The 13,014-nt window shown below is 49.8% G+C and overlaps 1 protein-coding gene across 2 annotated transcripts in view; it reads right to left on the bottom strand.

Moving 5' to 3' along the window:
- Positions 1-11,031: 11,031 nt before the first annotated feature.
- FRMD1 (FERM domain containing 1) overlaps positions 11,032-13,014 on the bottom strand; it is a 40,984-nt gene continuing 39,001 nt past the window's right edge. The window contains exon 14 of one of the 2 annotated variants that reach the window (XM_051615502.1): positions 11,032-12,575. In XM_051615502.1, coding sequence (XP_051471462.1) covers positions 12,288-12,575 — 288 coding nt within the window. In that variant the 3' untranslated portion in view covers positions 11,032-12,287. The remainder of the gene's footprint in view (positions 12,576-13,014) is intronic. The other variant, XM_051615503.1, reaches the window with a different exon arrangement.

The raw sequence follows: 13,014 nt of genomic DNA, 5'->3' as shown, positions 1-13,014 counted from the left end.
GATGCTGCCTTATGGAAAGATGTATGTCCCATCTGCTGCCCTCTCAGCCTCCATCCAGAAGAAGGGCTTTAAAATAAGTCTTTGTGGAAAGCTGTTGCAGATTCACTGTGGACATGTACCAGCTGGAAGCTACAGCAGTATCTTTTGCTACTGCTCACTACCAAATGCCATCAGAGCAGAGAAACACGCTTGGTAGCAAGCCCCTTAGACCAGCCAAGACACGGCAGTGAGGTACCCACTGCTCTTTTCATCTCTCCTCTTACCTTGGCTCATGAAGACTCTGAAACTGTCCATAGCAGCTATGATGTGCGCAACATGCAACAGGCAATTCAAAAGGATGAAAATGAAATCCACAGTCAGATCTAATGATGACTTCTGCTTCCTTAGCAGAATTCTGGTTTACCTGCTAAATTTGACACAGCATTTGCAACAGCAAGAGGCAAGACAAGACTGTGATGCCTGAACACAAGAAGCTGTACCTGCACGTTTACCAGCATCATTGCCACATGGACAAGAGAGGACTTATGATGGACACACTGATACAGACACTGCATGACTGCAGGCAACTTAAACCAGCCACTTTTGGGACATGGGATGCAAGCAATAAGCTTACAGCTTTTCAGCATGAGCAGGTTTGTGATAACCCCTTCCACCTCAGTTCCATAAATCCCAGCACATCAAAACATCACAAGCTCTACAATCGCAACTGCAAGTCATGGGCTCAGCTCCAAGGTACACAGAGAAAAGGCTGCATGAATAATGGAAATGTAAAAAATGGGTGGTTGCATGGGGACATGGGGCAGAGGAAGAGGAGCAAGCTACCTGCACAGTCACTGCACAGGTCCTGGGAGAGCTCCTGCTGCATCTCTCCCAAAGAGAGCCCTGGACTGCCATGGGACAGTGAGGTGGTCCATGTACAGAACAGACCAAACCAAGCCCAAAGAAGGGGAGGTGCTACTGAGGTCACCTCTTCCCTGTTTGCAGGCAAGCTTGGTGCTGCACAAGGCACACTGAACTGCCTTCAGCAAGGACACCATTTCAGAGAGCCTGGCCAAGCACTATAGATGTCATCATGGCACATGGTGACCCCTGAATGCTCTGAGAGAAATGGAGAGGGTCCCAAACCCCAAGTCAGACCTTGCCAAGGCACGGTCAGCACACATGAGACACTCACAGCCAGCTGAACTCTGGGTCACACAATGCGCCATCACAGGGTGGTGTGGTGACTGCAAGACTGAAGATAAGAAGAAGCCTCACCACAGGCACAAGGAAGCCTCCAAGAAGGCCAGTGACCTTTGGACACCACCTACCTCCCATAACAGGTGGAAAGGAAGGAGAGAAAAAGGCATGGAGTCCTGAGAGAGCTCTGATAAAGTTGTGGCAGACATAAGATATTGGAGATGCAGTAACAGGTGTGTACAACATTACCTCATTGAAGTCCTGAAAACAAACCCGGCCTGGTCCTGGGAGTTCAGGTTTTGTTGGCAGAGGTCCTGTCCTCAGGGCTGAGGTTTTACCAGACTGTGGCCAGAGCCTTACGTTAGGCACCTGCTTTTAACAGAGCAGGCCCAAAAATCCCCTAGAAAAGTTTCCTGGTATCTCCCACCCACCAGCACAAGTGGCACTACCACCAGGTCAGTCCCTTTAAGTCTCCCACCTTCACCCAGCTGCTCATGCCACCAGACAACTGGGGTGCACAGACAGACAGGGCTACTCTCGGGAGATCAGACTCAGCAGCCCTAGGAAAGGACACTGCTGGACAGCTAACACGTACCAAGGTCCTCTGCAGGCAGAGAGACCAGGACTGCAGAGCTGCTCTCCTAGGAAAGTCCCAAGCTCCAAGCAAGATGAGAGACACAGACAAGAGATAAAATAAGGACACTCAGAGGTAAAATAAGCTATGGCCTAACCATGCAGCTCTTCCTCATAACCAATGGAGACTCTTAACAAGGTCCTGATGACTTACTGCCACCCTTCCCCATGCCATTGCTGTCTGCAGTCCTTGCAAGTTATTCAATACACCAGCATATCCCAGGGAAGAGTCAGCAGCTTCACCACTGCAAGATGCCAAACACAGAAAGAAAAGGTGGTTCCCAGGCCTCATCCCAGCAGCTGCTCAAGAGCTCCTCAGTGAACAACATCTGAGCAAGACTGAAAAGCAAGCAAGCCCCATCCCCCCACCCCAGCAGGACTCTCCTTACTTCTCTCTTGGGCAGCTTATCCACAAGACCACAACACTGGAGCACACTGGTAACTTCTCACAGACTGTCTGCAGAGACCTTCCCCTTTCATTGGTTCTCCTCAGAGAGAGCTGATTTCCTGTGCCTTGATTGTCTTCCTCTGTAGCACCCTCCACCTGGACCTACTACCAGCTGCAGCAAGGTAAACACCTGAGCAACCAGGAACCTCTTCTGGTGCCTGCCCTTGGGCAGAGGAGAGCAGCTCAGGGACACCAGAAAACACCTCATTCTTCTCCATGTCTTGGATCATCACTGAAAGAGCTGTCCCTGCTGTCACTATGCCTCGTGGGCTCCATGTTTATCAATGTGTCCTCTACACAGGGAGAATTTATATTTGTAGCTTTGTAGGCACCTGCCTGGAGCTAGTAAGGCAGCACTGAGCCTGCAGGGCAGCATCCATGAAACAGCACCAGAGTGGTGGTAACAGTGGTTTGGGGCAGCAGCTTTGAGGAGTCTTTACAGTTTGTTAATAATAAAGGTGCTGGGTCTTCTGAAAGCCCAGCTGATGCTCTGGCACCATCCTTGGGAAACACAGCCTTCAAGAGCTCCTACCCTGCTCTGTTCTGAAAACAGGATAAAAAAAAAAAAGGCATCAGGGCATCCTAAGGGGGTAGAGCCCTCCCTTAGGATGCTGGCCCTGTATTTTTCAGCAATAATTCTGCTTTGGATCTCAAAATGGTTTGTGCTGAAGCAGACTGGAAAGCAATGGTTTGTACTCTCTCTATTATTTGCAATGCAAATGTTAAGCAAAATTGTACCCAGATGCTGCCACAGCAAACCCTGCTGCTCATCCCCTGCTGCAGGACATGGCTAGCTGAATGCCAGTGCTGGCAGCTGGGGTGGGCTGGGACTGGCCAGGGCCATGGCCACTCCAAAGGAAGGCCCCATGTCTGCACCCCTGGCCTCAAGGCATTTCCTAGGAGTTGCTTTGGAGCTAGATATTCAAAACCACACCCATCCTTGGGGCTCTCTTCACTGCCCATCTGGCACAGGCCCACTGAGCAGTCCTATTGCCAAATTTTCCTTTCAGCCAGGTACGGAGGCTGGGAAGGCATTCCTTATTTTTCCTTCTACAAGCTGTGAGCCTTATGCAAAAGCGTGACTCAGGGAGCTGGGGCTTTAAAAAGAAACTGTAGTGTACAGCAACAAATGCAAGAAATGCAATTAAAGCTGGCAGTGCTGACATTGTCCACCTATCCCCAGGTGCCTCACCTGCCCTAATGCACCCACTCTGGTGACTGTCCTTCTTGACCATTCCAAGAATGGAAGCTCCCCAAAATAAATCTTGTTATCACTTTAATGGAGGGATTATAGGAGCCCTTTGTTCATGTCTGACTAAAAAGACCATCAGCAGGAAGTCTGCACTAGCCACAGAAAGATCATATGGGCAGAAAATCTTTCCTAACCCCGGCAGTAGCTACATGTTTCAGAGGAGGACAAGGGCATTGCCAGCGTCCCTGGTCCTGCAGATGCAGAGAACTCAGATCCACTTCAGCAGAGCTACAGGCAAAAGCCAGGCTGGTTTCCCAGGCTTCCTACACACAGAGAGTGAACAATTTAACCCTAAATATAGGAGTGCAGCCCACAAGTCAGACAAGAAAGATTTCAGTATCACTGCCAGGAACAACAAACTGCATAACAGACCTTCTTTCAGCAGTGGATAAGCACAGATACCTCAGAAGAGGGAAGAAAGCCTCCTTGCTTGCATCCGCCAAAGTTATGCACCAAGGAGACAAAAGTACCCAGCTTCCTAGAGTGCATGTTTTTGCTCCATCCCAATAGCTGGAGCTCTTTTGAATGCACTTGAGGCTCAGACAGTGCAGAAAGGAGGGTAACCCCGAAGCCTACATGCAGCAGAGAAGCTGGAGGAAGGGGAGCTGCCTCAATGAATCACAGAATTGTTTGGGTTGGAAAGAACCTTCAAGATCATCTAGTTCCACCCCCTCTGTCATGGACACAGACACCTTCTACTAGACCAGGCTGCTCAAAGCCCCATCCAACCTGGCCTTGAACACTTCCAGGGAGGGGACATCACAACTTCCCTGGGCAACCTATTCCAGTGTCTCACCACCCTCATAGTGAAGAATTTCTTCCTATATGTCCAACCTAAATCTCCCTTCTTCCACCTTAAAGCCATTACCCTTTGTCCTATCACTACAAGCCCTTGTAAAAAGTCCCTCCCCATCTTTCCTGTAGGCCCCTTCATCAGATACTGAAAGGCTGCTGCCAGGCCTCCATGGAGCCCTCTCTTCTACAGGACAGACAACCTCAACTCTCCCAGCCTGTCTTCCTGGGAGAGGTGCTCCAGCCCTCTGATCACCTTGATGGCTCTCCTCTGTACTTAACACCTCCATGTCATTCTTAGGTTGGGGACTACAGAACTGGACACAGCACTCCAGATGGGGTCTCGCAAAAATGGAGCAGAGGGGGACAATCACCGCCCTCAACCTGCTGTCCACGCTTCTTTTGATGCAGCCCAGGATATGGTTGGCTTTCTGGGCTGCAGGCACACATTGCTGGCTTATCTTGAGCTTCTCATCAACCAACATCCCCAGGTCCTTCCCCTCAGGGCTGCTCTCAATCCATTTTCCATTCAACCTGTATTTGTGCCTGGGATTGCCCCAACCCAGGTGCAGAACTTTGGCCTTATTGAACTTCATGAGGTTGACATGGGCTTACCTCTCAAGCCTGTCAAGGTCCCTCTGGATGGTATCCCTTCCCTCCAGTGTGTTGGCCACACCACACAGTTGGTGTCATCCGCAAACTTGCTGAGGATGCACTCAATCCCACTGTCCATGTTGCCGACAGAGATGTTAAACAGCACTGGTCCCAGTACCAACCCCTGAGGAACATCACTCATCACTGGTGTCCATTTGGACATCAAGCTGTAGACCGCAACCCTCTGAGTGTGACCATCCAGCCAATTTCAAACACTCCACTGAGAGCTCCATCCATCAAGTCTGTATCTTTTCAATTTAGAGAGCAGGATGTCATGCAGGACAGTGTCATATGCTTTGTACAAGTCCAGGTAGATGACTCCAGTTGCTCTTCCCTTGTCCACTGATGCTGTGACTCCATCGTAAAAGACCACCAAATTTTTCAGGCAGGATTTGCCCTTGGTGAAGCCATGTTGGTTGCCACCAACCACCTCCTCATTTTCCTTGTGCCTTAGCAGAGCCTTCAGGAAGATCTGCTCCATGACCTTCCTGGGCACAGAGGTGAGACTGGCCTGTAGTTCCCTGGGTCTTCCTTTTTTCCCTTTTTGAAAATAGGGGTTATGTTTTCCCTTTTCTAATCATTGGGCACTTCACCAGGCTACCATGAATTTTCAAATATGATGGCAAGTGGCTTCACAACTTCATCCTCCAGTTCCCTCAGGAGCCACAGATGCATCTTGTCAGGTTCCATGGACTTGTGCACTTTGAGGTTCTTCAGATGGTCTTGAATCTGATCTTCTCTCACACTGCAAATGCAACCCTTCCAGTCTGGGCCCCCTTGGTTAGACAGTGAACCATATTCAAAGCTTCATTTTCTAAGGGGGGGGGGATCATGGCTGTGGGAATCGGTCACTGCTGCCATGAACACCAAACAGCTCAGGCTGTTTGTCAGCTGGTCATAACAAAGAGGCTGAGTATTTTCTGTGGGTAATGCAAACTAATTTTTCCTACACCAAATGCTCTGCTACTGCTAAAGTATTCAGTGGTATTTTCCATGTGGTGGCTTGAGATTTAAGGCTTCTAGCATATGCCATATCCAATCATCTCGTTGCATACTGAGAACAGCAGTGACTGGAGAAAGAAAAATAAATATTGGTATAAATGTATTTATGAGATATAAAATAAAAATGTGAGGCTGATACTTCCAGGAATAAAAATAAAGCAGAATTTTAAAATACCACAGCTATGCTCTTCAACAGCCCATATTCAGCTGTCCCTGCAGTCTACCAGGAAGAATAAATACAGTTTTTGCTCATTACATCTCCGTGGTATAACAACAGACCTTCAGTGCAAAGGTTTCTATCTGGATCTTAGTCTAACAACTACAATCTCTTCTTTGCAGAGTCAAGTTCGAGGTTCAGAAGGACATAAGCAGATGGTAACTGGCTGACTGGCAGCATCAAAATGCAGCACGGCCACGAGCTGGAGTGTGCCCCCAAAAAACAAGCAGCAGGGACCCAGCACGCTGGCAAAGCTGGGGTAGGAACTACTTTGAGATGGGTTTACTTTATAAAATGTTGTTTGGATGCAAGAACTGAAGTCACCTGTGGGGAAACAAAGTCCCTCCTGCTCATGTCTCCACCATCCCATCACCTCCCCCTGCTGACGGATGGCACCTGGCCGGTCACCAGGTTCACCCTTTCCTCTGCTCCCCTCCGCAACCAAGCCCGGTGTTGGTGCAGCGGTCAGCGCTGCCGCAGAGCCCGCCGTGCCGGGAAGGTGCTGTGCCAGAGGCAGCCCGTGCCGGCTCACCAGGAGCAGCCGCCGTGCCAGCTCCAGCCGGCCCGCGGCAGGGACAGAGGCCCCGGAGCCGCAGCCCAGCGCCGGCACTCCGCCCCGGTGCCTTCCGCAGGAAGGACGCTCACCCCGAGCTGATGCAGCTCGGCGACCAAAGAGGAACTGCTTCACGAAGCAGCACCCCAGGCTCGTCTCCGCCCGCCGCGTCCCCAGCGATGCCCCGTGCGCAGGGAACACCGGCTCAGGCCGGGCCCCGGGGCACACTCCCGTCACTGCCGCCCTCGCCTCCGGGCTTCCCACCCCTGGGGGATGTTGCACCGAATGGGCTGCCCTCGGGCACCGGAGATGCTGCCCTGGGGCCACTTCACACGCTGTCTGCAAGGCGCTGGGTGAGCGCCCGATGGCCACAGCCTCGGGCTCTGCTCCCTCCACCGCCCACGCCCCGGCGGCTCGGCCTGCGGGGCTGCTCCCGTCCCACAGCCGGCCGCGTGCCCGCACCCCGGCAGCCCGGGCACTTCGCTCTTCAGCAACGCGCTGCCAGAAGCTGCCCAAGGCGTCTCCTCTGCCTCGGGGGACGCGGCCCCGGCACCCCTTGGGCCCCCCAGGAACTCGGCGTGAGGCCGCCCCGCCCAGCCGGCACCCCGAAAGGCGGCGGCAGCGCGGGCCGGCCGGCTGCCAGCACCCCGCAACCCGCACCCAGCACCCCGGCCCCGGCGGTGGGACCGCGCCGCCGCGTTCCTCGGGCGCCGCCCCGCGCCCCGGCCCGGTACTGCCGCACACGGCCCGGGCCAGGCAGCGGGGCGTCCTCCCGGGCGCTCCCGGCAGCCCCGGCCCTGCGCGGCGGCTCTTCAGCCGCACACGGAGCCGTGGGGCTCGGAGCCCCGTTGCTGAGCCAGGGGGAGAAGGGCGCCGGCTGCCGGCACGGGGCACGCAGCAAGCGGGCTGCTCGGGCTTCTCTGGGAGCAACCGCGCGGGCGCCTCTCTGTGCCTCCGCTCCCCCGCGGGCCTGGGGACGGCCTCGAAGGGACGCGTTTGTTCCCCTCATTCCTCCCCGCAGCTCGGGACTGCGGGAGACACGGGCCTGCCCGTGGGCGCCTCCAGTCCGGGAAGATGCCTGAGGGCAGGCTCCATGGGCAGGGCTGCGAGGGGCAGGCAGAGGCAGCTGCAGAGGCTCAGGAGACGAGGAGGAGGAAGCTTCCAGAGCAAGCTTGCACAAACTGTGCGGGAGACACCACGCCCAGACAGCGGGAGCACCATCGCAGGTGGGCAAGGAGCTACATCAGGGTGCTTGCCCACCACCGTGGAACTTCATGACTGATTGTTGCTCAAAACTTTTCAGGCTTTTAAAACTCCGTGCCACCCGTTGGTGTCTCACACCTTGCTGCTGAGAACTCCACCGAGGAACTGTTCTCACTTCCCCCAAAATACCTGGGTTGTTTTAATCTTCTGCTTTATCACACACCTTCAGACATGGCCTCCATGCAGCTCCTGCACTTGGCCTGCCTCCACACACAGCCAGTGGAGGAACAACGTTCCCCCCACCTCACACTGTATTACTTCACTGAACCCACACAGCATTTGCTGGTACCATGAGCAGTCCCCTCATCAGGGACGAACTCATCCTAGATATCTGCTGGTCACCAGCAGTCCATCGGAGCAGGCAAGTAGGTGCTATTACTTGCCAAGCAACGAAACAAAGCAAAGTGATAGAGCCCTTCAGAGTCAGGTGACTTCAATGTTTGCCTGTTACTTGATTTCACCTCCTTAGCAACCCCAAAGCAAAGCTAGATGTGTCTCTCAAATCCTTGAAAATTTATATACTAGAAACACAGAAGGTATCGGACAGAAATTAAAAGTACAAGAGGGGAAGTTGTAAGAAGAGGAGCAACACTACATTTAATGCTAGCTTTAGGTGTCTATAACATATCCAGAGAAAAGGGAAGAAAAAAAAAAACAACCAGACAGCAAGTTTCCTCAAGAAGATATGTGAATAGTTAATACTATGACACTCCTTCATAGACTCATGTCCCAAGAAAAGCAAAACTTTCCTTAATCCATGCCAGACTCCAGGCCAGCAGGTTCGGTGACTTAGGGCAGAGCGCTCTTCAGCAGCACTTCACATCACATGGGCTGGTGTGCCCGTCCTTGGATGCAGCCCCTGGCAGGATGCTGACAGAATCTCTCTACACCCTTGGGAATTCGCACGCTCAGTTTTCCTGACTAACCACCACAGGCAGCTGAACTTGTCTCTTCAGTTGGATTCATCTGCCATTACTGTTCTCACTGACTCCAACCTGCTTGACTGGGTCCTCGATGCCTGTCAGAGGCCCCTGTGGCATCACGCTACAGAGAGTGGCAGGGAAGAAAAGGAGTTGCTGCACAGTGCCCGAGTTTGCCATCACAAGCTGAGCTCTTATGGATTACAGTTTGGCAGCAAGGTCATTTCTACAGCCTACCTATCTCAAATGGAAGATGTCACTGACATGCACCTCTTGGAGGAAAAAAAAAAATACACAATTACCTTTATCTATCCATACTTTATTGCAGGTGTACATATAATTATTTATATTTTATTTTAAACAAGAAATTCCTTTCATGGAAAGGAGAAACATTTATCATTAAAACAGAGCGATTACACCATAAGTATTTTACAAATATATACAAATATTGGCAGCTAGTTTCTAACATCAGTGGATAAATGCTTACCCTCTACCAAACTAATAAAACCTAAAAATAATAAGAGACCTTCTAAATCCAAAGACAAACAAAAAAATAGATCTATTAATAGCAGGAACAGGTTTGGTTTTTTTCATATGAATAAAAAAACTTGCATAACAGATATTCACAGTGCTTGTAAGATATTAATTCATATTCAGTTAACACACAAAATTGTCCAGTCTCCCCTTCATATGTATATGTCATTTACAGTACTGGAGGGAGCTGTGTAGACCACTGAGAGAAGATGGTAAGACCTGGAGAGCTTACCTCCCCCACCAGCCATGAATAACTACAAGAAACCCCCCTGTACATACAAGGCAGTGGATGCTTACGCAAGAGCCAATTACCCTGTTTTCAGGCATTGGTGTATTTTGTAATCAGCAAAAGCAGGATGATGTCATTTCACCAAATCCATAGTAACTGCAAAAAGAAAATACCAAGCTGCGTGGCGGCAATAAACACTTCAGTGGGGTGGTTAGGCTGAGGCAGGTATGAAGGTGATTTGTCTTTGAGACAAGTGTGAGTGGATGTGAGCACGGGGCGCTCACATCTTTTATGACACTTTTCCAAACTACTATGACCACAGAATTTTGAGCTTTTTTCCTGTTAACAACCATTGCCAGAACTATGAGTAACTGTACATCTGCATAGGTGGGAGAGCAACTGTTTAGCTGTCATTCCAGAACCCCCTTTCCCTTGTCTCTTCCACAGAGACAGGCATTGCTGCAGTAAGAGCCACCCCTCCAGCTCCATGGCAGCTGAAAAAATGAGGCTGCTCCCTGCAGCACTGCCACTGACCTCCTGGATCCTGGCCTTGCCTGTCTCCCACAGCTTATGGCCAAACATGCCCCAGGTACCAGGGAGCGACCAACAGCAGGAGGCTTGACTGGACTGCTTATGAACAGCCAGGTGTCCTTTACCCACTTAGATCCACTCAGGAGAGTTGGATACAGTAAACATACCTCAAGCACTCTGTAAAGGCCTTTTGGCTTTGACTGGAAGAAAGGAAGAGACACTGTGGTGAATGCACAGCTTCTAATTGTTCATTACAAAAAGAAAGAACAGTGTGATCAAAGAGGGCATGGTCAGCTGAGTCATGGCTACAGTAAGCTTGTGCCCGTCATTCATTCCTCAAACACACAACTAGGGTTTGGTGCTGGATTCATCTCAGAGCACGTACGGCCACTGATGCTACTTCAGTAAGGGCAGATGCACCTACCTTCATGCTCCGTCTCTACACTACACTCACCTGCATAGAAATAGTGAGATGACAGACTTCATGGATTTGCTATTTTAACAGTTTACTGGAATGCAATATACTAGGAAACTAATGAGGCTGCAACCCCCCCCATCAAAGCAGCAGCTCAAACTCTCCTCATCATGGTCTGGCTTCCTTCCTTTCCTGAATTCATCTATCTTCAACTTTTGAGTGATCAGCACTGCACAACATGCACTTCCTTAACCAGCCCAATAACATCACTCTGCTTCTAGAGTTAGCAAAAGAATTATTAGCTTCCACTTGCAAGGTTATCAAAAGATGTGCACAGGTTACGTGTGCCTGTAAGTAGAAGCTTCTCAAATGCTGGTGAGGGGAGGAGGTACTGGAGGAAGACAGGCAATCAAACAAACAAACATACATTTATTTGGATGTAACAAGTAGCAGGATGCTTTCCACACTAAATGCTTGAATCAGTCATAATTATAGTTATTTTCCTAGTGAGAGCCACCACAGCCAGCTCCACCATTCACAATCACCAAACAAGTACCCTTGGTTTGGCACACAAACACCCTATCCTTCCACCATCACCAGCCCTGCAGCACTACACACTCACATCTGCATGACCCGTTCTTGATTAAGTTGGACACAGTCATGTCTGTCCTTCCAAAGCGACTTTCTCCAATCCATACTTGACTCTTAAGCAAAAGGAAAAAATTCTAAGGAACAGATTTATTAAAAACAAATGAAAGAACAACATAAAAGTATGACTCAAAGTAAGCGGTGATCATGCCTGGACAAATTATCCAATCACACTCCTGTCTTCATGAGCCAGTCAATTAATGCTCTTAACTTGTCTTCTGTACTCTCAGAAGCAGCCAAGTCATTTGTGTTTTCTATCCTCTGTCTCTCCAAGGCTATAAGCATTTATTTACCAGTCTCCATCATGGCAGTAGAAGGCAACTGAGAGACAGTTCCACTTGTTGCAATGAAGAAAAAAAAAATAGAATGCACATTGTATTTGGCTGGATGCTTACAACAAAACAAAACAGCAATAACAAAAACAAAAACACAACTCCTAGCAGAGCAAGTCTTGCTCCCAGTAAAGCAAATAGGCAACTTGTGTTCATTACAACAGGAACAGGTTAGACACTTCCATACACAGCCCTCTAAATGTGCTTAGCATATATCCTGACCTGACAGCTGTCGGCAGTGTTGCAGCAGCACCAACTCAAGACAACCAAACTATCTGTACACTAGCATTAACATAAATGGACCACAAGAGAAAGGCAGAAAGATAAACTGACATAGACTTTAAATTTCTTTCTGATAAATCCATTTGGACACAGTGTTTGCTTTACAGCATCAGTTTTGGTCCACTGTTTTTGGTTTTTATGTTGGTTGTGACACTGCTAATGGTGCAGGCCACTTCCATTTTCTGCTCAGACAATACACTTCAATAGTCAGTGTTAAGTGCTACACTCCAGCTGATTTGCCCTGAACGTCAGGTCTGCAGAAGTGATGCCACTGACTGATAATGGAGCTGAATTACAAAGTTGCTCACAGTCTCCTGCAAGAACCAGAGTGACATCACAAGTGTTAATGAGGTATATATTTCCATGACGAGCCGTTTCCTGGAATGGAAGTGCTCCAATCTTATTACACCACAAACTCCTCTGGGAGCTGGTCCTCTCCCAGAAGATCCAAGGAGAGGCAGTTCATGGATCGCTTCCCATAAAGGGCAGACTTGGTTTTGCAGTCTGCTGTGGAATAAACGCAGCCATAGATAGACAGCTTATCCTCCAGGCTGCAGCCAAATGTGTAGCTGTGGGATGTGTCTGAAGACAGTGTGGCACTTAGTGGTGGGTGCCTGTGCTTGTAAAGGCGGATGTCATCCAAACTCTGGCTGTGCTGGTCTGTGCAGCTCCTGCTTTTGGGCGATCTGACCTGCCAGTTCAGTAAGATACACAAATTAGAATGATGAGCTCAGACACAGCCTAAGGATGCTGGGTATGCATGATACAAGTTTTCAAAAAATCTTCCCCTCCTTCAAACCAGCACCACTGGCCTTCTGAAGGACACTGGCTTAATGAAGAAGCTGTGAACCATTAACAAGTTACAAGTGCATTAAGGTGCCCTGCCATGTTCAGCCAAATCCTGTTGTGTCTGCACTGTGTTCTCCGTGTCCAGTACAATGGATGAAACATCTGACAGGTATTGACACCTGAATGACCTGACACTTCTTGGCACATCCTTGCAGTCATCCCCAAATAGATGAAGTATACATAACAAAAAATTACCCCAGCTCCCCAGCTGCTTGAACACACTGAGTTGGTTAAAGTCTAGTGATGTGAAAGGAAGGTTGAGAAGGAAACCATGCAAACAA

This window comes from Apus apus, chromosome 3 (genome assembly GCF_020740795.1).
Source record: "Apus apus isolate bApuApu2 chromosome 3, bApuApu2.pri.cur, whole genome shotgun sequence".
NCBI lineage: Eukaryota > Metazoa > Chordata > Aves > Apodiformes > Apodidae > Apus > Apus apus.
Note: the sequence above shows the minus strand (reverse complement) of the source record. Positions and strands in the feature narration are given on the sequence as shown.